Source organism: Orcinus orca, chromosome 1 (genome assembly GCF_937001465.1).
Source record: "Orcinus orca chromosome 1, mOrcOrc1.1, whole genome shotgun sequence".
NCBI classification, from domain to species: domain Eukaryota; kingdom Metazoa; phylum Chordata; class Mammalia; order Artiodactyla; family Delphinidae; genus Orcinus; species Orcinus orca.
In genome coordinates, this window is record NC_064559.1 from 47990280 (window position 1) to 48015227 (window position 24948).

The 24948-nt window shown below is 38.0% G+C and overlaps 2 protein-coding genes across 3 annotated transcripts in view; one reads left to right on the forward strand and one right to left on the reverse strand.

Annotated features, from left to right (window-relative positions):
• Positions 1-24745, reverse strand: part of RGL1 (ral guanine nucleotide dissociation stimulator like 1) — a 278601-nt gene extending 253856 nt beyond the window's left edge. The window contains exon 1 of one of the 2 annotated variants that reach the window (XM_012534954.3): positions 24323-24745. The gene's annotated coding sequence lies outside the window, so the exon portion shown is untranslated. The remainder of the gene's footprint in view (positions 1-24322) is intronic. The other variant, XM_004275217.4, reaches the window with a different exon arrangement.
• APOBEC4 (apolipoprotein B mRNA editing enzyme catalytic polypeptide like 4) lies at positions 8036-16309 on the forward strand. The gene is made up of 2 exons (XM_004275219.3): positions 8036-9395; positions 13578-16309. Exon 2 carries the CDS (start codon positions 13608-13610, stop codon positions 14709-14711), a length of 1104 nt encoding a protein of 367 aa, XP_004275267.1. The 5' UTR covers positions 8036-9395; positions 13578-13607; the 3' UTR covers positions 14712-16309.
• Positions 24746-24948: the final 203 nt, after the last annotated feature.

Below are 24948 nucleotides of genomic sequence, written 5' to 3' on the forward strand. Positions count from 1 at the left end.
TTCCAAAAGAAGAGAAAATGGAGAAGAGGAATATTTAAAGAGATAATGAATGACATAAAATAGTTCAGAAAAAAATACAGAGAGAGAGAGAGAGACAGGGAGAGAGAACAAAGGAGATGTCAAGAAGCACAAATGACAAAGCAAATGATGTAAATGTTAACAGTAAGTGAATCCGGATAAAAGGTCTAGGAGTGTTCCTTGTTACTATGTTTACTTTTGCAACTTTCTTCTAAGTTTGAAACTATTTACAAATAAAAATTTTTTTAAAAAAAATTTTTTTTGGCCACACTGCTTGCGGGATCTTAGTTCCCTGACCAGGGATTGAACCCGGGCCCTTGGCAGTGAAAGCACAGAGTCCTAACCACTGGACCTCCAGGGAATTCCCTATTAAAAATTTTTTAAGAGATAATGGCTATTTTCCAGAATTAATGAGAAATAAGGATTACCAAATTTGAGTTTCAAGCAGGATAAATAAAACTAAATCCACACCTTAAGCACATCACATTGGAAACTATAAAATATGAAAGGCAAAGAAAGTGTCTTAAAAGTTATCAGAGAAAACATAAACTATCTATAAAGAGCAAAAGAAAATCACCGTGAGACTATGTCTCACACATGTTAGAATGGCTATTTTTGAAAAGACAAGGAATAACAAATGTTGGAGAGGATATGAAGAAAAGGGAATCCTACACTGTTGGTGGGACTGTAAATTGGTACAGTCACTATGGAAAACAGTATGGAGATCCCTCAAAGAACTAAGACTAGAACTATTATATGACCCACCTATTCCACTTCCTGGTACTTACCTGAAGAGCACAAAAACACTAATTCAAAAAGATATATGCACCCCTATGTTCACTGCAGCATTATATACGATAGCTAGGATATGGAAACAACCTAAATGTCTATCAGTGGATAAATGGGTAAAGAAGATGTAGCGTATATACACATTAGAATACTATTCAGCCATAAAAAAGAATGAAACCCTGCCATGTGTGACACCACAGATGGACCTTGAAGGTGTTAGGCTAAGTGAAATAAGTCAGATATTATTTCATTTATATGTGAAGCCTAAAAAACCAAAACAAATGAGCAAACAAAATAAAACAAAAACAAACTCATAGATACAGAGATCAGATTAGTGATCTCCAGAGGGGAAGGGTGCTGAGGGTGCGTGAAATGGGTGAAGGGGGTCAACTGTATGTTGATGGATGGTAACTAGACTTGTGGTAGTGACCACTTTGTAGTGTACACAGATGTTGAATTACAATGCTATATATCTGAATCTTACACAGTAATCAAAACAATATTATAGGCCTAAAAAAATATATCTATAGTGAAACAACAATTAGACTCAATAGACTTCTTAACAGCAACCACTTGAAGGATTTTCAGAGCTCACCTTATCTTCTACTGAGTCTATGATCATAATGTTTTCTCTCAGCTGCCACATATTCTGTCCTAATTGAGGGAGAAGACTGAACTGAGCTCAACTCAGCACTATCAAGGCCTTCAATTGGAAGAGATTGGGACAAGAGGAGCTGAAAGTAGTGATAAGCTAAATATCAATAAGTATGGTGCCCTTGGAGATTTATTGAGCATTAGCAATCCAAATGAAGAAACAGAAGTACTGCAGAATCTCATCCACTATTCACTCCCTTCCAGCCAAATGACAAGCTTAAAAGAAACTCGTCTTTCTAAATTGATATGTTAAATACTTCCTTTCACTGACAATATCAAATGTTGGCAAGGGTATGGAATAACTGGAATGCTCATATGTTGCTAGTGGGAATATAAAATAATAAACCACTTTGGAAAACAGTTTGGCAGTTCTTAGAAAGTTGAGATGCATTTATCATACAACCTAGCAATTCCACTCTTAAGTATTTGCCCAAAAGAAAGAAACACATGTCCCCACAAACACTTGGACATGAATGTTCAGAGCAGCTTTTTTTATAATCACCCAAAACTAGAAACAATACAAATGTTCATCAACAGATGAATAGATGAATTATAGTATATCTATACGATGGAATATTACTCAGTATTAAAAAGGAACAAACTACCGCTATACATAATTACACGATGACTCACAAAAACATTATGCTAAGCAATAAGCAAAAGACCCAGAGTTCATAATTCATGAGTCCATTTATGTGAAACTTTGGAAAACACAAATCTAATCTATAGTAACAGCTAATAGATGAAACTTCCCTAGAGCCATGGGAGATGGTGATTAATAGGGAAGGCAGCGACACAGGGGAAATTTGGGACTGATAGAAATGTTCTCTATTTTTATTGTAATGATGGTAACATGAGTACATACATTTGTCAAAACTAATAAAACTGTACACTTGAGATGGATGCATTTTATTATATGTAAATGATACCTCAATAAAGTTCATTTTTAAAATTTCCTCTTGCCACAAACATTTTCAGCTGTTTTCCCACACGTACTTATCATTTCATCATGATATACGTTTCCTACATTTTCTTCTCTTTGTTGTCTTTATCATTGTCTCACTTTTGAAATATAATTTTTCCCATTCATCTTAGGCTAGGTCATTAATTTGAAATTATTTTCTTTTTGCTCTAAAAAGTAGGATATGATGGAGAGATCCTGGGGTAAAGAAAAGAGTTGTAGAGTGCTCAAATCCCAGCTTTACCGATTACTGGCTATGTTACCTTGAGCATTAGTTAAACACTCTGAACCTCAGTTTCTTTATCTGTAAAATGGAAATTATAATAACACCACCTCTTAAGGATGTAAGGCATGTAAAAATTTTGGCAGAGTAGGCATTCAGTAAATGTTCATCTCAGTTCAACAAACGATATTTTCATTTAAATTCTTTATCGTTTATATTATAAGCTAGACAGAGGAATTAACCTAAATAAAATTCAGTGAACTTAGTTAAGTAGAATCACTACCCAATAGTGACTTAAGTGGGACTGAAGAAGTACATGAAAGCAATATCACTCATAGCTGAATCTGTGAACCAGTGCCCATCCATAAACTGCTACCAGTGTGAACAAGATAAGTATAGAAATTGAAAGTATTTAGAAAACTTTAGAGAAATTTGATATGACCCTGTACGATCTATATCAGTAAATGTGATTCAGAGTTTAAATCTTGTATAGGAGAAGGTTCTAGAGTAATTGCTCAGATTAAGGAGTTTGAGTCAAAATGTAAAGCGACACATTTCTTCCTTCATCAAGAAAATCTTACTATGAAAAAAAGTCAGCCAAACTAAATAATGTGCTTAGTGACATAGTAAAAATTATGAATTACATAAAAGCTAATGCATTCCATTTGAGAGTATTCTCTTTATGTGATAATATGGAAGCTGATCACAAACAACTGCAATTGTATACCAGGTACAGTGGTTATCTAGAAGAAAAGTTCTGTAGAGAATGTTTGGACTTTGAATAAATTCAGAGTTACTGATAAATAAGAAACCAGTTTGGGCTCAACTTTTTTTTTTTTTTTTTTTTTGAGGTACGCAGGCCTCTCACTGTTGGGGCCCCTCCCGTTGCGGAGCACAGGCTCCGGACGCGCAGGCTCAACGGCCATGGCTCACGGGCCCAGCTGCTCCGCAGCATGTGGGATCCTCCCGGACCGGGACACGAACCCGTGTCCCCTGCATTGGCAGACGGACTCTCAACCACTGCGCCACCAGGGAAGCCCTGGGCTCAACTTTTTAAAGATATGTATTAGACAGCCAGACTCGCCTATTTTTCTGAAATCTTTATGTTAATAATCTTAATATTTCCAAACAAGGAAGAAATGTAACATGTTTTCCAGTAGCAGATGACTGAAAAGTCAAAATAAACATTAGAAGCATGGAAGAACAGTTTTCACAGATTGTTATGTCATGTTTCATAGTTTAACAACAATTATCCATGCAGCAGGTAATGATTTTGATATTGCACATCTGCACAAAATGATTACCAAACACCTGACAGAATTGATAGAGTGTTTAAAACTTTTATACTCCGTCAAAAGAAGATCCATGCATAGGAAATTCATGGAACCATAAACTCATTCATTGAAACATAATTTAAATTTAATATAACTTTACAGGATAAATTGTTGGAACTGGCCACTGATGCAGCATTGACAATGAATTTTGAAAATACTACATCACTTGCTTTGTTTTTAAAAAACATTAAAAATGAATATCTTCAGCTGGTGAAATTGATTTAAAATCTCTTCCTCTATTCCTATCAGCATACCTCTTGAAACTGGCTTTCTCTATTATGATGCTATTAAAACAAACATAGAAACAGTCTGGATAGACATTATATGCTGCAAATAGTGTTATCATCAATTGAACCTGGACTGGATAAAGTAACGAGCAAGAAGCAAGTTGATCACAATAAAAATTTTTAAATGGATATACATGATGTCCATAAAATGTACATATATAGGACATTGAATATAGAGATTTACTATATCCTTCATAAATGTTTTGTTTAATATAATTGTAGAATATAGTAATAGTAATCTCTGTACTAATCATCTATACATATACTTTCAATAAACAATGTAAATAGTTTTGGTAACTCTTTTCTCTTTTTATTCTGTGTTATGTTTGTTCTGTTTATATTTACATAAAGACAGACATATAGGTCACTGAGACAGAATAGAAAGCCCAGAAACAAACCACACACATACAGTCAAATGATCTTTGACAAGGGCGCCAAGATTACACAATGGGGAAGAGACAGTCTTTTCAACAAACGGTGTTAGGAAAACTGGATATCCACATGCAAAAGAATGAAACTGGACCCTATCTTAAACCATACATACACACACATATGAAACCCTCAAAATAGATTAAAGACCTGAAACTATAAAATTTCTAGAAGGAAACATAGAGGGAAAGCTTCATGACATTGGTCTTGGCAATGATTTCTTGGATATGACATCAAAAGCTCGGGCAAAAATAGCAAAAATAGACAAGTTCTGTTTATATTTATTAAAATGTAATTTAAAAATTTTTATGTTCATCTGATTATATCTGTTGAACTACTTATTTAAAAAATAAGCTTATGGGCTTCCCTGGTGGCGCAGTGGTTGGGAGTCCGCCTGCCGATGCAGGGGACCGGCTTCGTGCCCCGGTCTGGAAGGATCCCACGTGCCGCGGAGCAGCTACGCCCGTGAGCCATGGCCGCTGAGCCTGCGCGTCCGGAGCCTGTGCTCCGCAACGGGGGAGGCCACAACACTGAGAGGCCCGCGTACCACAAAAATAAATACATAAATAAGCTTATGATTTCAATGTCTTTTTGTTCATTTTTAATACAATCATTTTCATCGAAATTTTACAAAATCATTAGTGTATGATGATTTGGTAACTTAAGTTGGTCCTTCCTCACAGATAGTTTGAAACCTTTTTTAGAGCATCTATACAGAATCTGGGAGTAAAGATAGTGCCTTATGCTGCATTTTTCCTCAGTTTAAGTTTTAGGAGTGACCTTTGATTCTGAACATCTGTTGGTGTTTCCCTAGGATAATGGGGAAAACCAACATGGAGGAATTCTGAGGAAAAAAATGTGGTTTTACAAGGACCTACTGTATAGCACAGGGAACTCTGCTCAATATTATGTAACAACCTAAATGGGGAAAGAATTTGAAAAAGAATAGATACTTGTATATGTATAATTGAATCACTTTGCTGTACACCTGAAACTAACACAACATAACTCCAACAGGATTGGAGTAATCAACCATACTCCAATATAAAATAAAAAGTTTAAAAAAAATAAAGGGATAAAATAAACTGTTGGGAGACACACACACACACACACACACACACACTGTGGTTTTAGCAAACTAAGGGTGGTCCAACAGAAAGTTTCTCGCTCTTAAGACTGTGCTGCCACCCTGTGGCCATTCTTCTTATGACCCCAAGCTAGAAGATGCATCCTCTGCTATTTATCTCCCTTTCCTCTCAACCCTAACACTTATCTCATCTTTCCCACCTAATTCTGTAGTGAACTTCATGAAGCCTACTGAACTCTCTGCTCTTCTTTATTTCATGCTTGCTTTTTTTCTTCAGTTTCTTTTTTGAAGTAGTTTGTTACTGCTACATGAATGTGGACATCATTATTCAGTGTCAACCAAACTGCAATGAAAGCAATGAATTATATAATTAATTGTGCACAGTACATTCAAATAAAAGTGAAATATTTTAGCAATAACATAGAAATTATTTTACTTTTTTCCACCCAAAGTGAAAGTCACCTTATATAAAGCAACTAGCAACACACAAGCCATCTTGGATATATCTCAAATTGGGATGCCAGAACATAGATTAGAAACAAATTTTAGTTTACAACTAAACTAAGTAAAGGTCTTTTAGAAACATATCAGTGTAGAAGAATTTGGCCTTTATAAGCTTCTTCATTATAATTTCATATACTTTTATATAGATAATATATATCATAACTCATCTGACTAAAGATGAAACATGGCAAGTTAACAAAGGAAGACAGGAGAAAGAAGTCTGTTTGGGAATCTAGATGTTTCTTCAACCCTTCTCCCTTCCTGTAAATGTCAACTCAGCAATAATAATTGTGAGCAGGAAGCCCATGATCAAGGTCCTTTGTTTCTCTGTGATTAAATTCAGCTTTAAAAGTCATTCTGTGCAACCTAAAGGAAGCTTTGCAAAGTCAGTCTCCTTTAGAGTTTTCAAAACTAACAGATGTAAAAAAAAAAAAAAAAAGTAGCTTAAAAAATGGTGGCTCATGCAAAAGAATGAAATTGGATTAAAGACTTACACGTAAAAGCTTAAACTGTAAAACTACTAGAAGAAAAAATAGGGGTAAAGCTTCTTGACATTGATCTTGGTGATGATTTTTTTGAATATGACACCAAAAGTGCAGGCATCAAAAGTAAAAATAGACAAGTGGGACTGCATCAAACTAAAAAGCTGCTGCACAACAAAAGAAACTTAGGGTAAAATGGCATCCTACAGAATGGCAAGCAATATTTGCAAACAACATACTCGATACGGGGTTAATGTCCAAAATGTATAAGGAACTCATACAACTCAACAGCAAAAACAAAACAATCTGACTTAAAAAAGGGCAAAGGACCTGAACAGACATTTCTCACAAGACATACAAATGACCAACAGGTATATGAAAAGGTGCTCAAACATTATTAATCATCATGGAGATGCAAATCAAAACCACAACGAGATATCACCTCGCACCTGTTAGGATGGCTATTATCAAAATGACAAAAGATAACAAGTGTTGGCGAAGATGGGGAAAAGAGAATCATTGCGCATTGCTGGTGGGAATGTAATTTGGTACAGCCATTATGGGAAACAGTATAGTGGTTCCTCAAAAAATTAAAAATAGAATTGCCATATCATCCAGCAATCCCACTTCTGGGTATTTATCCAAAAGAATTGGAATCAGGATCTCAAAGAGATATCTGCACTCCCTTACTCATTGCAGAATTATTCACAACAGTGATGATACGGAAACAACCTAAATGTCCCTTGACAGATGAATGGTTAAAGAATGTGGTATATACATACAATGGAATATTATTCAGCCTTTCAAAAGGACATCCTGCCATTTGCAACAACATGGCTGAACCTGGAGGGCATTCTGTTAAGTGAAATGAACCAAATACAGAAAGACAAATACTGCATGATCTCTTACACATATGAGGGGATTAAAATGTTAATTAGCTTTATTGTTATGATCATTTCACAACATACAAATACATCAAAAGATCAAATTATACACGGTAAATATATACAATTTTATTTGTCAGTTACATCTCAATAGAGCTGTTTTAAAAACTGGCTGGCTACTTGGGATTGCCTATCTCTAAAATTACCTTAAAATGCAATTGGTAAATATACTAGTGGATAGAGGCTCATTATTAAGGTAATATTTTTAAGTGGAATATCATTTGTTAAGGTCAAATAAAAGGTGAAATTTGAGGATCAACTTTTGGTTTTATATTTACCAGTTCACTGAGTTAGCAGGCGAAAACGGAGGCAAGAAGTAGGGACAGAAAGGCATGACCAGTGGCCAGAGGTGGGGAAGGAATGGGATGCAATAGAGTGAGCAAGCACCAAAGAAGGAAAATGTCACTGAAAATTAGCTATTAGCTGAGGTGGTAATGAATACACTTGAGACCCGTAAAAGGCACAAAGATCAACCTAAAATATTGACGCTAGAAGGAGCCTCCGAGAGGAGAAGGGAAAGGGCTGTTGCTATTGTGGAGACTGGAAGTTTGACTCTGAGAAACAAAACTGAGTGGTGACGCTGCTGCAAGAAGCCTTCTAGGTGCTTCCATCATCCCTGATGGATTGTTTTTAGAGGAGTATATATGCTTAAGAACTTCGGGTGGTAACTAATGGAAACACATACTAGTGATCACCACGCACTCCTTCAAGTGGGCTGAGGAAGAGGAGAGCGGGAATGAGGGTGAGCACAATGAATCATGATTATCAACACGTCAAGTGCCCTAGGAGACGGTGTGGAGACGAAGGGGGCAGGGGGAAAGCATGCAGAAGGGTGAGTGGCTCTTCCATCAGCCACAGAGGAAGGGCCACAGCTGATACAGGGGCAAAGCTTGTCTTAAACTGGAGGGAACCACACACATAATAGCAAGAGTCTCCCAGGGAATGTGCAAGATGAGGGAAATTGCTAGCACGTAGTAACCCAGGTTTGGACAAAATAAAGAGCTCCCCCCCCCTGCCGCCCCGCCCTGGCTTCAGGGACTGTGGGGCTACTAGTAGAAAGTGCCTCCCTTTGGGGAAGTCTAGTCTCTGCTCCTTTTGCAGGGGCCTCCCTCTCACAGAAGGGTGAGCCTCCAAAGGAGGGGCCCTGGCACCTCCACAGGTAACAGGACCAACAAATCTTGTCCACACCCCAAGCTGGGCACCTACTCTAGATCAGAACAAAGGTGCTGAGCTCAGGACTTGATTCTCGCAGCCAGAGGGAGAAAAACCCCAACACGTTCACTTAAACAGTAAGATATTACACTTTTATCCAGAATGGAATATGCATTCATGTATATTTTCATCTCTGGAACAGGTGGTTTGAAATGCAAATAAAGTAATAAGTGTCAGAGCCGTATCCTAGCAGTAGCTACTTTGCAAACGTTACCATGGCACCAATTCAACAGCGTTCTTAGAGGCAGCCACACCTCAGCTAGGTCTTTCTAACTCAGGACGGCCAAGTTCAAAGGAACTGACAGACGCAAACTGCAAGAGTCCTGAACCGATACAGGAGGTGAATTTTACAACACAATTGCCCGCTGAATCTACTTGAAACAGGGTATGGGACTTAAACGGGGAAAAAAAGGGAATGGACCAACTCCTAGGACACCTGGAACGTGATCCAAGCCTGGAGACAAAATGATGGTAATTATAACTGCTAACATTTGTTTTTAGTTGCTAACAGATTGCGCACAGATTGGGAACGGCAAACTCCATTTTCCAATTACTCCAGTGCAAACCGTGCTTTACCAGTACTCACTAATCCTAGTTGAGTGAAAAGAAAGCAGATTGTCCTCATGTATGGATCATTTGTGTTAAACTAAGGAAGGCTGTCCTCTCACAGCCGTAGCCCAGGGGGCCACTCACAGGGAGTAGATGCCAGGAGCTGGGTTCTGCAACTCTCTACTTCCTACTGCCAGTAGATCTGCTTGACTGAGGGCAACATGCATTTCCCAAGCACAGACAAAGCAGAAGGAAAAGGACTAGGTGGTAGGGACACAGGACGGTGGGGAAACAAGTCTTAGCCAACCCAGCCTGTGAACCAATCAAGGTTCCTGAGGTAGTCCCTGGGCTAAACAGGACATGTCTCAGCCTGATTAGGAGAGAACGGAAGGTCAGATACCAAAAGTTAACAAGACAAGACAGTCTGTCGTAAATGGCAAATTGATGATATAAACTACAAATTCTGTAAGTGTTCAAAGGAGGCAGGAATTCTTTCCTGCTTCCCCTTCAGATGAGGGTGTTTAAAATCTTCTGAAAAAGTGAAGACCTGCCAATACGGAACCGCCGTTGGTTGACCCTAAAAAGCCATCAACAAGAAGGAAACTCCAGAACTCCCATCATTACATATAAAAGCCACTAGTCCTCAAGATCTCCTTTAAGACAGTAATGATGCATCATTCATGGCCAAAATAGCTATAGGAGAGGGAGGCAAAGGAAGGCGTGCTTAGAAAAGCAATCAGGACTTTCCATACTGCCTTTATCTTGAAAACACAAAGACTTCTCCTTCCCAGAAGGATAATTCTGGGACTATTACATACAGTTATCTCTGCACACCCCACTCCAAAAAAAAAGTAAAGGCAGAAAAGGGCCTCTTGGTACTGCTTCCATAACATTTTAACCAAATCAATCTGTAAATTTCCTATGGGTGAGTTGACATTGTAATTTAAGTTATAACCTGGATATCAGGTATGCCGCCCAATGGCAGATCACATTCAGGGCACAATATTCAAAAGAAAGTGAGACTTTGGTCTTGGTTTCAGCAAGTTTTGATATTCAGAGAGATCCAGTTTCAGGAGTAAGGCTGAGAGAGGAGCAGATCCAAGGAGAAAACAACACTCAGTATCAAGCAGGAGATGCTGTCGGGTTCTAGGTGATCAGCCCACTGCCAAGGGTTAAGAAGGAAAAGAGTCCAGGATCCCATGGAAAATCTATGCAAGGTGTAAGAAGCCTCAGGGAAGGAAAATACAGCACTAAGGAGCCAACTGCGGTAAACACCCAATTCTATGGACTAAGTTGACATGTCAGAGATTACATGAAATATGGAATTTGATGGGTATGCGGTGTCCAGAGTTACTGAAGAGATATCAGCCATTAGGATAATGGTGACATGGGTAAAGTTATATCCCATCAACAGCTGGACTGAAGCTCCTAAAATATTTTCTTCCCAGGACAGGATTAGCAAAGGAACGCTGCAGGTTTCAGCCTGGAGATCAGGCTGTATCAAATACAAATACTGAGGTGATCTGGGTTGAGGAAGACAGAAGTTGATCAAAGAGCTTCCATATGAGAGGCTGTAATAAATACTTTTGAAGCGATAAATTAGATTTCGAAAACTGAGAAATTAATTTTGTTGCAATGGTCAGTTTATCCCTTTAAAATTTTCTGCTTTATTCATTTTGCTGCCTGGAGCAAGAGTTTAATGTACAAACAATACACACTAGAAGAAAATAACGGGGAATACTTAAACTCTTTGATGGGAAGTCTTTTCTAAACACAGTAGTAAAAAATAAATCATAATGGTAATTAGACCACATAAAATGTAAAATTTGGCTCACTTAAAAATACCATCAGCATAATTGGGCTTCCCTGGTGGCGCAGTGGTTGAGAGTCCGCCTGCCGATGCAGGGGACGCGGGTTCGTGCCCCGGTCCGGGAAGATCCCACATGCCGCGGAGCGGCTGGGCCCGTGAGCCATGGCCGCTGAGCCTGCGCGTCCGGAGCCTGTGCTCCGCAACGGGAGAGGCCACAACAGTGAGAGGCCCACGTACCGCAAAAGGCAAACAAAAAAAATACCATCAGCATAATTACAAGGCTCTATAAACCAGGTAAGATATTTGCAACAAATATGACAGCTAATGTTCTTGATACATAAGGAGTTATTGCAAATCAATCAGAAAAACCTCAAACAAACCAAAAAAATGGTAAGGGATCATATATCTTTCACAGAAGAATAAATACTACAGACCAATAAGCGTGTAAAAAGGTATACTTTGTACCTTTTCACCAGGAATTGAAAAGGTACAAAGTATAACCATAAAGAGATACTGAAGCTCACTTCTCAAATTGACAAAGGGCATAATAAACAACACTGGGAGACAGTGACAAAATTGGTACATCATCCTAGGAAGCAATCTGACACAGCTTGGTCTAATAATACAACTTTTAGTACTCTACATTAAAGAATTGGAGACAGGAACGATTTATTTACAGAAATGTTCATCAAAGTATTATTTATAATAATGATAAGAGGAAAGAACCTGTTATAGTTTTGTGATAAAATAGCCATGAACATTGTGTTTTTTGAAGAAAACCCTCATGACATAATACAAAGTGAAAAAACAAAGTATAAAACATGGTTTAATTATGTTGTGCATTGCAAACATACACAGCAAAAAGACGGGGGGGAATAGACCTGTTAACAGTGATGGGAATGTAAACTGATACAAAGTGGTATGAGGGTTTTTTTTATGTACCAGCGTTTTTAAAAATATTCTACAAAAGAAACACGTATTACTTGTAAAATAAAAAGTTACTTTAAAATGTTTCTAAAACTATATTATAATGCCCCTGGCTGCTGCTTAGGAACAATGATACTGAAGGGATATTTTTGTAAAGGAAAAATCATTACTTAAAATCTTAACTTTGGGGGCTTAATGTCCAAGAAGCTATTTATTTGGAATATCCTGAAGAATCATCTTTGCTTTCCAGAATAGTAAAGTTTCCAAAATGCTCTAATAAGACCCACCCACTGGAAATAAAACTCTCAAATGTCAACGAATGAGGGTCCACAACCCAAAGAATACTCAAGTGGCACTTCTCCAAGAAGTCTTTACCATTAAGCAAAATAGACCCTAAGATTCTATTCCCCAAAAGAAAACCACCTCCAACTTATTGCCAGTGATTTGAAGAAATAGCTGATTTTAAATGCAAGCACACTCAAAACCTCCGCACAATATATTAGATACTTTCATATTCAGAAAAGAATCAAAGGAAGAATATTATGAACAAAATGCAAAACCCCTGTTTATTTCTCTGTACTGTCATAAACTGGAATCATGATAACCTGGGGGATTTATACTGTTACTACTGAGAGCTAATATGTATTGAGTCCTTAATATGTGTCAGGCACATAATAAAGCATTTTATATTTATTCCATCATTCAATCCTCGACATAATCTTGTGAGATAGGTTCTATTCTTATCCTCATTTTACAGAGAAGGAAGCTGTGGCTCCCAGACATTCTATAACTTGCCAAAAGTCACAAAGCTGGTAAGCAGCAGAGCCTAGATTTGAAACAAGACAGTCTGTTTCTAGAACTTGCACTGTTAACTCATTTGCTCTACTGCCTCAGAATCTATGGAATAGGTAAAAGTGTATTGTGCCTTTCTTTTTTGTCTCCTACCCAGGCTCTGTCTAATCCTCAGGATTAGAATCCAGAACTTTCTAATCTATGGCTATAAATCACTATCTTTTAGAATCAAAGATGCTACCATAGGGCTTCCCTGGTGGCTCAGTGGTTGAGAGTCCGCCTGCCGATGCAGGGGACACGGGTTCGTGCCCCGGTCCGGGAGGATCCCGCATGTCCGCGGAGCGGCTGGGCCCGTGAGCCATGGCCGCTGGGCCTGCACATCTGGAGCCTGTGCTCCACAACAGGAGAGGCCACAACAGTGAGAGGCCCACGTACCGCAAAAAAAAAAAAAAAAAAAGATGCTACCATAGTTGCTAGGCTAATTCCTTTAAAGAAAAGTATGGCTCAATAGATTCATGCATTGTCTTTCATTTTCCCTGCATTGGTTTTATATATAATTTCTCTTCCTTGTTTAGGGTTGCAGCTAGAAGACAATAAAACGAGTAATGGAGCCCTTATATGAGGAATACCTAGCCAATCGTGGAACAATAGTAAAACCTTATTACTGGCTGAGATTCTCTCTCGATTGCTCTAATTGTCCTTACCATATTCGGACAGGTGAAGAAGCAAGAGTTCCCTACACAGAATTTTGTCAGATTTTTGGATTCCCTTATGGACCAACATATCCTCAAACAAAACACCTCACATTCTATGAACTAAAAACTTCTTCTGGAAGCCTGGTGCAAAAGGGCCATGCTAGCAGTTGCACTGGGAATGATACCCATCCGGAATCAATGTTATTTGAGATGAATGGTTACTTTGACTCCGCCATACACAATAACGATGGCATCAGGCATATCATTCTGTATTCCAGCAACTCCCCTTGCAATGAAGCTAACCATTGCTGCATCAGCAAAATGTACAATTTCCTGGTAATGTATCCAGACGTCACTCTTAGTATTTACTTTTCTCAGCTCTATCATACTGAGGCTGAATTTCCTACCTCAGCGTGGAACCGTGAAGCTCTCCGGAGCCTGGCCAGTTTATGGCCGCAGGTCACTTTGAGCCCAATAAGTGGTGGGATTTGGCATTCTCTCCTCAACAACTTTGTGAGTGGTATGTCTGGAGCGACTGTTTTCCAGCCCATTTTAACCGGGAGAGCACTGGCAGACAGGCACAATGCATATGAAATCAATGCCATAACAGGGGTGAAACCCTATTTCACCGATATTCTTCCCCAGGCAAAAGAGAATCAGAACATAAGAGCTCAGGCAGCTTTAGAGGGCTACCACTTAAACAATGTCTTTCCCAGACAGTCTTTTCAAGTGACAAGTGGACAACTGCAACCCAATCTGACCCTAGACCCCAGGGTTCCTGTCATTTTTGTACTGGTGCCTTTCATAAACCTACCACCAATCCATGTAGGACAAAACCTACATAAACCCAGGAATATCGTAAAGCACTTAAATATGCCTCAAATATCATTCCAGGAAAACAATGATCTCAGAATGCCTCCCGTTGTAATGCCAGTGGAGAGAGTAGAAATCACCGAACAGTTTGCTAGTAGCAAAGAGGCAGATAAAAAGAAGAAGAAGAAAGGGAAAAATTAAAATTGGCATTCCTACAACAAGAGACCAAACTACTACCAGAGGACTTGATTAGATAGGCAACAGAAATCTGGGAACTTTCTCTCTTAGGTCTGATCCAAGATGGAGATAAACTGATACACTAAAAGCAAAACCTGAATTATTTATTATCTCAACTATTATAAAGCAACACTGTTTTTAACATAATCCACAATGTTTCCATAAGCAACTTGATCTCTCTCCTGTATTTTAAAAGTGACTGTATCAAAATGGAGCCATTAGTAACTTGCTAATATTCTGATGTGGATAAGAAAATGTCATTACTCTACACTACCCACATCACCTTTCGACCAAAGAAGCCCATGGACTAAATAGCTTCCTAAATTGGTTTTGGTATAAAAATTTACTGCAAAATTGGAAAACAGCCTGAGTTACTGACATTAAGTGCTGCCTGCAAAGGCAAATCAGTGATTTTCCATTAATTGTTAACCGTGGACAGATTTTAGGCAGCTCTTTTTTTTTTTTTCCTAAAATGGTTCAAAATAGTTTGTGTGGAGAAAAGCTCTTTTTGCTAATTGATTAGATATAGCTGCCAAAATTGATTTTTGAAACCAGCCACCTGCTCAGTTTGATATTTCCCTCTTGAGCAGATAATAGAGGCAGGATAATACATGAAAGTCTCCAAAATGCCTTCCATCACACACCACATAAAATCCAAGCCACTTTTACTGGCTTTTAAGGTTCCTCCTCTACCTTCCTGTTGCTCTGTCTTATCAGCAGGAGTGTAGGTTCCTGTAGATCAAGCACTGTCTCTCTCTCCTCTTTGGTTTTCCCTTAGGGTCTGGCACAGTAGCCAGGCAAAACGTGGGTAGCAAGACTGTGAATCTACATCTCAATAACTTTACCAATCGCCACTCCCCAACATTCCTCTTCCATTCCAGCCAAGTGCCTGCTTAATCATACTGCGATGAACATCTTTTTTTGTTAGGATCCATTCCCCCCTTTTCTGATATAGCTTCCCAATGCATAATTTGTTTTACTTCCCTTTTATTCTGACCCCTTTCTTTGTTACCAGTGCACATCTATACTGTCTCTTAACATCTTGTTCAAAACACACTTCTAAGAAGTGCTCCTTGACTAACCCTTTGAGCATGTACATTAAAGCACCTTGTTTACGTTTAACTGTTTGCTGCCTCACTCCCCTCTTAGAAATATGTAAAAATGCATTACAAGAAAAATGTGTATTCATCTGTAACTTGCTACTAAATATTTTCTTAATATGTGTAAAAATGAATGCTAAGCTAATAAGATAGTTTTGCCATTAGAAGAAAAAAAGCGCATAATACTCCATGCAGAAGGAGCAGGAGGCGGAGGAGGGAGAGGAAGAAGTGGGGGCAGGGGAGAAAAGAAAAATGTTGCGCTTCCCTGGTGGTGCAGTGGTTGAGAGTCCGCATGCTGATGCAGGGGACACGGGTTTGTGCCCCGGTCCGGGAAGATCCCACATGCCGCGGAGCGGCTGGGCCCGTGAGCCATGGCCGCTGGGCCTGCGCATCTGGAGCCTGTGCTCCGCAATCGGAGAGGCCACAACAGTGAGAGGCCCGCGTACCGCAAAAAAAAAAAAAAAAAAAAGTTTACGATAGAAATTTCTATTGTGATTAAAATAAACACGAATAAAATTTTAAAAGGAATTTCTATTGTTAACCTGAAATTTTTTATAGATTTATTAGAATATAATTATATTGTGGGTATACAGTAATTATTATTTAAAGAGGTACTGTTGAAGTTTATTATTGGATCATGAAATCATGTGTCTACAACTTGGGATGTAGAGTTTTTTTAATAAAAGACCCTAAGATGACAAAATCAGGATCTCTGATCATCGTAAAAGTAGACAGATCCAGGTGGGTGACTCAGCTAATAGCGTCAGCAAGTTGGAGGGGCCTGGGGAGCCAGCTCTGAAACTTCTTGCCTTGTGGGCTCCTCAAAAAAAAAAAAAAAAAAAAAAAAAGTACATCCAATTAGATAATATGAGATGTGTCTCCAAAGTGGTCAAAAAGACCACAGTATCATTCAAGATTCAAAGGATCCAGATAGAAACATACTGTGAAATCTATGACGAATTTGTATTTCAAATGTATTTCAAATGTAAGCCTGGATTTCAGCGGTGTATAACAATGGGAGAAATGTTGCCAAAACAATAGGAAAGAAAAGTGCTTTTGACAGTTAAATTTTTGTACTGGTTAGATAAGACTGGGGCTAGGAAGAAGAATATTACTGATAGATCATGAGTCCAGGCCAATAAAGTCAAACTTTAGACAAGAGACTGTTAAAAGAGCATAAAGATATATGACCCTAGGCAAGTAGTCTCTATTTCCTCATCTGTAAAACAAGAGATATGAGCTAGCTCATCTTTAAGGTTCCCTTGAGCTCTTTTGCTCTAAGATGGCACATATCAAAGCAGTAGTTCCATGGAGTGACCTCTTACGTCGCAAGGATCAGGTCTTTCTGCTCACCATGCAACGGATTCTTGTTTGTGTCAAGCTGGCCCAGGGATTTAGGGAAGAGTAGAAATTGGAATGCTCCACCTTTCCTCAGCAAACTGGCAATGGTGATAGCAAAGAATTATAACTGCCACCACATATATGGTAATTCCAATAAGGAAAATACAAGCCAATAAATTAAAGGAGCTAGTGGTGTGCTGATATAAAAAAGGCAGGAGAGTAGGTCCCAAGAAACTGATGAGAGTCTGGGGGAGGGGAACATTTCCTTGGTGACTCAAACACGGTGCAGGGTTTGGGTCTCACCGTTGTAGGCTCCACCACATACTTAGTCATTATAGAGAAAATGGATTTATAAATCACAGGCAGACCAGATTAACAAAACTCCCAAGATTTACATATAAAAGCAGAAAGCTAATTGATTTCCAGTGAGACTTACAACTGGATATGAAACCAGATGTTCAAGTTGTCCAGCCTATACAGTCTCTCCATGTAGATAAGCTACATGAAAAGCCAAACTATAATAAGAGGGTTGCTCTGTGGATTAGAGGAGTTCATAATGTGATTCTAATGTTTAGTGCTGTCAGACTCTGTTTACCAGGGACAGACATCTGCCACTTGGAATGAAACGATGAGATACGCACAAGGGCACCTGCCCCCTGGACAGTGTTTAGGTGGGCCAAGGCTGTGAGAAAAAACATAAACCTCTATAAACATTTCCTATCATGACTAGTATTGATTTTCTATAGATGTTAATATTTCATCAAGCTACAATCTAATCCTGGGAGCAAATCTTATCTCTTTAAAATGATATTAGATATCTTTTCTTGATTCATAGTGCATGCAATCCAAAAAGTTTAACTCCCACAATGGAATGTTATTTATCTTGTTTCCAAGGGTTTTAAGGAAAGCCAAATGGTAACCTATACTAATTAAAAATAATATTATTACTACTTAACATTTAGTGAGAGCTATAGGTCAGGCATTTTTCTAAGTACTTAAATTATTAACTCATTTAATCCTCCCAATAATTCTATGAAGTAGTTATTATTATAGTACCTATTTTACAAATAAGGAAAGCTTAAGTAATTGCTCAAATAGTAAAGGCTGATCTGAGAGTCAAACCTAGGAGGTCTAGCTCCAGAACCCATGTTCTTAATCACAATGCTTTAATGCCTCTCAAGATAATAATAATGTGGACTCACTATAAAGGCGGGAAAAATCAATATCTATTTAGTACCAGTCCTGTGGCTTTTCTGTGATCCTGCTCAAACTAGTGTACCAATGGGCATCCTCTAGACTCTGGCAGCTAGGTAGGCTGAGTGGGCTGGGGTGGAGAACTTAAGTAGGTTCTAGACCCCAGAGTTTTGGTACTTTCCCCATACCCATTCCTTGTTACCCAGGACCTCAAAACAAACATAAGTCCTGAGATTGCCTTACCTTGGATGTCCTTGACTCTCAGGGATATACCAAATCAGAGGCCTTAGGCTTGGGAACATTGCTTTATTACCCTATTTAAATAATTAAGTAGAACTGGTTCCTGAAAAAACAAAAACAAAAAAATGATCCAGCAATTCCACTTCTGGGTATAAACCCAAAAGAATTGAAAATTGGGTCTCAGAAAAATATATGTACCCACATATTCAAAGCAGCAATATTCACATTAGTCAAAAGGTGGAAGTAACCCAACTGTCCACTGGTGGATGAATGGGTAAAGTGTGGCATATTCATACAATGTAATATTATTCAGCCTTAAAAAGGAAGGAAATTCTGAGACATGCTACAACGTAGATGAACCTTGAGGACATCAAGCTAAGTGAAATAAGCCAGTCACAAAAAGACAAATGCTGTATTATTCCACTCACATAGGGTACCTAGAGTCATCAAATTTATCATCTCAGAAAGTAAAATGGTGGTTGCCAGGGGCTGGGGCGAGGGTGGAATGAAGAATTATTGTTTAATGGATACAGCGTCTCAGTATTGCAAGACAAAAAGAGGCCTGGAGATGGATGGTGGTGATGGTTGTACAACAATGGAATGTACTTAATACTACTTAACTGTATACTTTAAAATGGTTAAGATAGTAAATTGTATATTATGTGTATTTTGCCACAATTTTAAAAAATTAAGTGGAATTACTGACACCTACTGATCTCTCCATACACACACACACAAACACACACACACACAAAAAGGTCATCTTTTGTGGCGGACTAAATATTAGGTAACAAGCTCTATGTCTAGTCTCAAAATACTGAGATAAGGTGTGGAAGGCTCACAGGAATATCTGAAAACCAAATATATTTTTTTTAAATCATTATAAGTTTTTTAAAGCTCACAATTTATAGTTTATTTCAAGCTATTGTGTGCGTTTATTTAGACTCTCAGTACTTAGCTATACCCTTATTTTTAGCAAAAGGTAAGTAGTAGAATTGGGAATTAAGAGACTTACTGAAAGTAGACATAATTCCCATACGAATCTGCCACTTGCTAGTTGAGCATTATTGGCTGAGTTACACAACCTCCCTGAGCCTTAGTTTCCTCATCCGTAATATGGGAACACTAATTCCTAGGCCCTAGATTAAATAAAATAAGTAAAGAGCTTATTTACCAAGTGTCTAGAACATAGTAAACACTCATTAAGTGGTTGTTATTATTCATAAAATATTAACAGAATAACAATAGACAGTAGAAAGGGATAGAAAATGTAGGATCTTTCAAATTTTATCAACCCTATAAGTCTGAGATAGCTACTTTCTATAGGAAGTAAAGATATGTTACTAGAACTTGGGGGGCAGAAGAAAAATGCGTTGATTTTAATATTTTGCTTAAATAGTTAATAGTAGCAATGAGAAAAGCAATATGTCTGTGGTCATGGAAGATATTAAAATAATTGTACGAAATATTTTGTGGAACTTCTTGCCAATAAATTGGCAATCTAGATGAAATGCATGATTTACTAAGAAAAATATAAATTCTAAAATTGACTCAAAAGGAGAAAAAAAACCAAACAAGTCAATAACCACAGAATATAAAGATGATCAAAGATCTACCTCTAAAAATCTGAGCAAGCCCAGATAATTTTGTAAGCACATTCTACAACTTTCAAAGAAAAAACAGCATGGTAATTTTCTATTATTCAAACTATTCCAGAGCATAGAAAAAATGATGAAATCTTCTCAATTCATCTTACAAAGCTAGACTAATCCTAATATCAAAACTGGATAAAGATAGCACAAAGAAATGAAACTGTGGACCAATCTTATACATATAGATTCTGAAATCGTGTAAACAAAATATAAACTAACCAAATCTAAGAAGTAATTAAAATAGTCAAATAGAGTTTATTCAAGAAATGTAGGAATGATTTAATGCAGAAAAAATATAATTCATCACATTCACAAATTAAAAGATCCAAATCTATAAGATTTTAGCATTAGATTCCCCAAAAAAGCATTTGATAATTTCAGCATTCCTAAAAATCATAAAGAAATAGGAAATAAAAACTGGTAAAATAACAAAGACATTTCCATTAAAATAGAAACAAAGAAGAGAAGCCTACTATCCAATTTTTCAACACTGTTTTTGAGCATCTAGCTAATGCAACAAGATAAGAAAAATAAATAAATGTAATATAAATATTGGAAAAGATGTAAATTAACATTACTTCAAATACTATGATTTATATTGTGACAATACATGTAGTTTTAAAACAACAGTTAGCATTAATAAGAGATCCCAGGAATGGGAAAGAATATAGAATAAGTAAATTTTAAAATTTTAGCTTTCCTTTATATTATCATAAACAGGTAAAAAACTTTTTAAATAGAAAGATTCCCATTCACAAGGATGTTTAAAAAACAAGGTTTATTCTTTGATTGAGCTCTAAACTTTTCTCCTGAGATAAAAGTACAGATTTAAAATTTTTTTTTAATCTTTGAAGAATAAAGGTCCTATCATAAAATAGTTCACCCTATCTGCTCTACCTCAGTGTGTAATCATGAAGTTATGTAAATCTAAAATTAATCACAAAGAAAAACCCAAAGATTTGAAGGTTAGTGTTTCAACACTGAACCAGTTCATTTGGATATTAAGTACAAGCATTAAACCATAGCATAGTCTATGGATAACATGCATTTTTATATTGTAATAATTATGTTGCTAGAGAACAGTGGTATTAAATTATCATTACCAGAACTGAAAATTGTTTATTTTATATTTATAATACTTTTGACATGTTTGATTGAGTTCACTTCCACTTCAAATAATAAAAACAATAGTGCACAGGATTCAATGTTTTGGTTTGTTAATTAATAAATATTGACAAATTTGGGGAAAAGAGCACATAGTAGGTAAAGTACTTGGTTTAAAATATCTGAAAAAAGAGATCTATTACAGGATAGTTTCATTAAAATCCTTTCTAGGGCTTTCCTGGTGGCGCAGTGGTTGAGAGTCCGCCTGCCGATTCAGGGGACACGGGTTCATGCCCCAGTCCGGGAAGATCCCACATTCCGCGGAGCGGCTAGACCCGTGAGCCATGGCCGCTGAGCCTGCGCATCCGGAGCCTGTGCTCCGCAATGGGAGAGGCCACAACAGTGAGAGGCCCGCGTACCGCAAAAAAAAAAAAAAAAAAAATCCTTTCTAACTAAAAAGATCCTTCACTCTTTGCATCATCACAGAAAATCAGAAAGAGGTACATATTACCATTGCAGCATTAACCTTGAGAAAATTCAGATTCTGCATTACTTTAGTAACCAAACCAGGTTACTTGCACAATAAATAAAATGTCTTAAAACCATATGGATCCTTTATTTCAGGGATAAGCACTCATTTGAAAAATTAAAATAGGAAAAATAATACTACTTAAAATGAGTTAAGTGCCATGATCAACATAAAAATTTGGAATTTGCAAGAAAGTAGAAGAATGTTTATTTTCTAATTAAAAGATTATTAAGGACTGCTTTCTTCACACACACACACACACACACAAATTTCCCTAAAGGTTTATATAGAGTTAACTATTAGCTAATGAGGGTAGGGAGATAATTAATGTATCCATTAAAAAAAGCTCTATCTCTAAATATGATTCCAAAATTAACTTGTCAGGTTAATTCATTGGATGGAAAGGTGTTGAGTACCCACTGGGCACTAGGTACTTACCACTGTGAGACAATAAAAAATACTGCATTGGAAAAGGACATTTTTAACATGATTACATCTCAAATGTAATATGCTTTATGTGGCTAAGAAGTAATTAATTATATTTAACACATTCAACATACAGAGCAAAATTCTGAGCAATCAAAACAATTATACACTTGAACAACTTGATTTTTAAAATTCCAGTCACTATTCCCTTAAGTTGATTTCTACTCTGGTGCTCTTTCCCAGTTCTAAAAAAAGAGAATAAAGAAATTTCCTAAATAAGCCCTAATACAAAAGAACAGAAATGTAAGAGAAGGGATGTATTAGCTCTTGAATCCTTGTTTCCATTTGTTCTCAAATGTGCTTCTAATGTTCAATTTTCTCTTCAAAGAAAATCTTGATTTAGGAGAACAAAAAGTACAATCATCTTTAGCATTTAAACAAGTATATTGTTTAGCTCTTACTAGAGTTAGCAAAAGATTGAAACTGAGAAAAAAATATTAAAACAAATCTTTATTCTAAGTTATATAATGCCATTCACCTTAGTAATGATCTGATACTTTGGTATACGACTTTTTAAAATAAATAATACCAACAGGTAGAAAATTTTCCTTTGCTGTCTTAAGACAGCCCTTGGGGGAGTTTTTAGCAGTGTGTTTGCTCGTAACTTGAGTGTTGACTTAAATAAATGTCACTTCTGTCACTTAAATGATATTCTTATAGAAGGGTAATTTAATTGGGAAAAGAAAAATGCCATACTGCTTCTTCCTCCCAAGAAAAAAGGATGCATTCCATTCCTGAAGGGTCTCTAGCTATCTACCTATCTATCTATGTATACGTATATACATATTGATATAGATACAGATATATATATACACATATGTATGTATATATGCCCAACAAAGGTTGACTTTGAGATCTCTCTTCCTCTTCTTTCTGATTCATTATTCTCAGTGTGACCCTCAAGCTGTACTGCCTATCACATTTATTCATTCATCAATGAATAATTGAGTACCTGAATGTATTGAGTACCTTCTGCATGCTTAGCTTTATGTCAGATGTAAAGGAAGATACAATATATACGTATAACTGAATCACTGCTGTACACCACACAACATTGTAAATCAACTATACTTCAATTTTTAAAAAAAAGAAAAGAAATATAAAACAGTCTCTGCCCTCTAGAATCTATCTCTTCCAGCCGCAAGATAAAACACAATATATCATTAAGTAATTTATAAGACTAGTGCCAAAATCAGTGGTACAGATAATATGCAATTTATATTTATGCAGAATTTTAGAGTTTCAAACACTTTCTTGTATTTAATCCTCAGAACAATCTTGTTAAGTACACATTATTAGCCCCACTTTTGCAGTGAGGAACCTGACGTTCAGAATTTTAAGTGGTGTGCCTCAGTCAATAGATTATGAGTGGAAGGAAGAGTCAAGACACGAGCCAGGGTTTTCTGATTCTAAGCCCAGTTCTCTTTTCAGTTACAGCACAGGAAACCAAGGACTGAGGTACTTAGGGCAGCAGCCAGCCTTCTGCTAGACGTGAAATTAAACTAAACCTGACAAACGTCCAAATTAATTTTATTCTGCAGATATTTGTATTTCAGTGTTACACACACAATCCAACTACCATTTCCTCAGTTTTAATGCTTTTTACCTGCTCAATAAGAGCTTTGCTCTCATAAATGGAGATGTCAAATACAATAAAAATCTGGCCTAGTGGGATCGTATAAATCTTAAACCATAAAAATAAATCTTAAAGGTCTGCTTTCAACTAATCCTTACACATTTTGTTTCCCCTCAGCGCCAGAGAGTGTAACTCGCCCCTACCCTTTTCTACCATTCCTGCTCCAAACAACCACCTATTTTAAGATGTCAATGACTGACCCTACCCCAAATTCCACAGGTTCACCTCAGTCTTACCACCGGACCCCAGCCCCTACCCAGACACCTCCCCCTCCTTCCCAATGGTTACGATACCTAATTCGAGTTCTGCAGGTGCAGCCGCTATGCTGTTACACAGCACTGACAAAAGATATGACCTTTCGATTCCGTCCTTGGGGACCTCCCGCTGGCCGCGCAGCGTAGGTCCAACCCCGAGAAAGGGGCTCCCGGCTCGGGAACGAAGCCACGGGCAGCACACAGTCCGAAGCGATGCCTCTGACAACTAGAACGATGCTGGGCGGCTGGGCGTGCATCACTCCACCTCATACTCCTGCCAACTGCAGGGGACTTGGTCCGGCAACCAGTCCATCCCACCTCACAGGCAAGTCCGTGCCAGCCGGGCCTTACGCAGGACCCTGATGACAGGTCCTTGACGGCGACGGCTGAAGCAAAGCCAAGGCCTCCCGCCCCCAGTGCCCATCGCAGCCAACCTAAGACCCCCTAGACTGGACCGCAGAGAAGCGTTTCTATGGAAACCCCCTAGGGATCACGTGACGCACTAGGAGGGCCAATCGCCTTTTACCTCTGCCCGCCGCACCGCTTTCCGCCCTCCCTCCTGCCCCTCCCCCTCCCGCCCCCGCCTCCTTAGCCCCGCCCCGCCCCTTTCTTGCAGAGAGGCCGCACCTGCGCACTGCGTCCAGCGCGCTACCTCCCTGGTACGC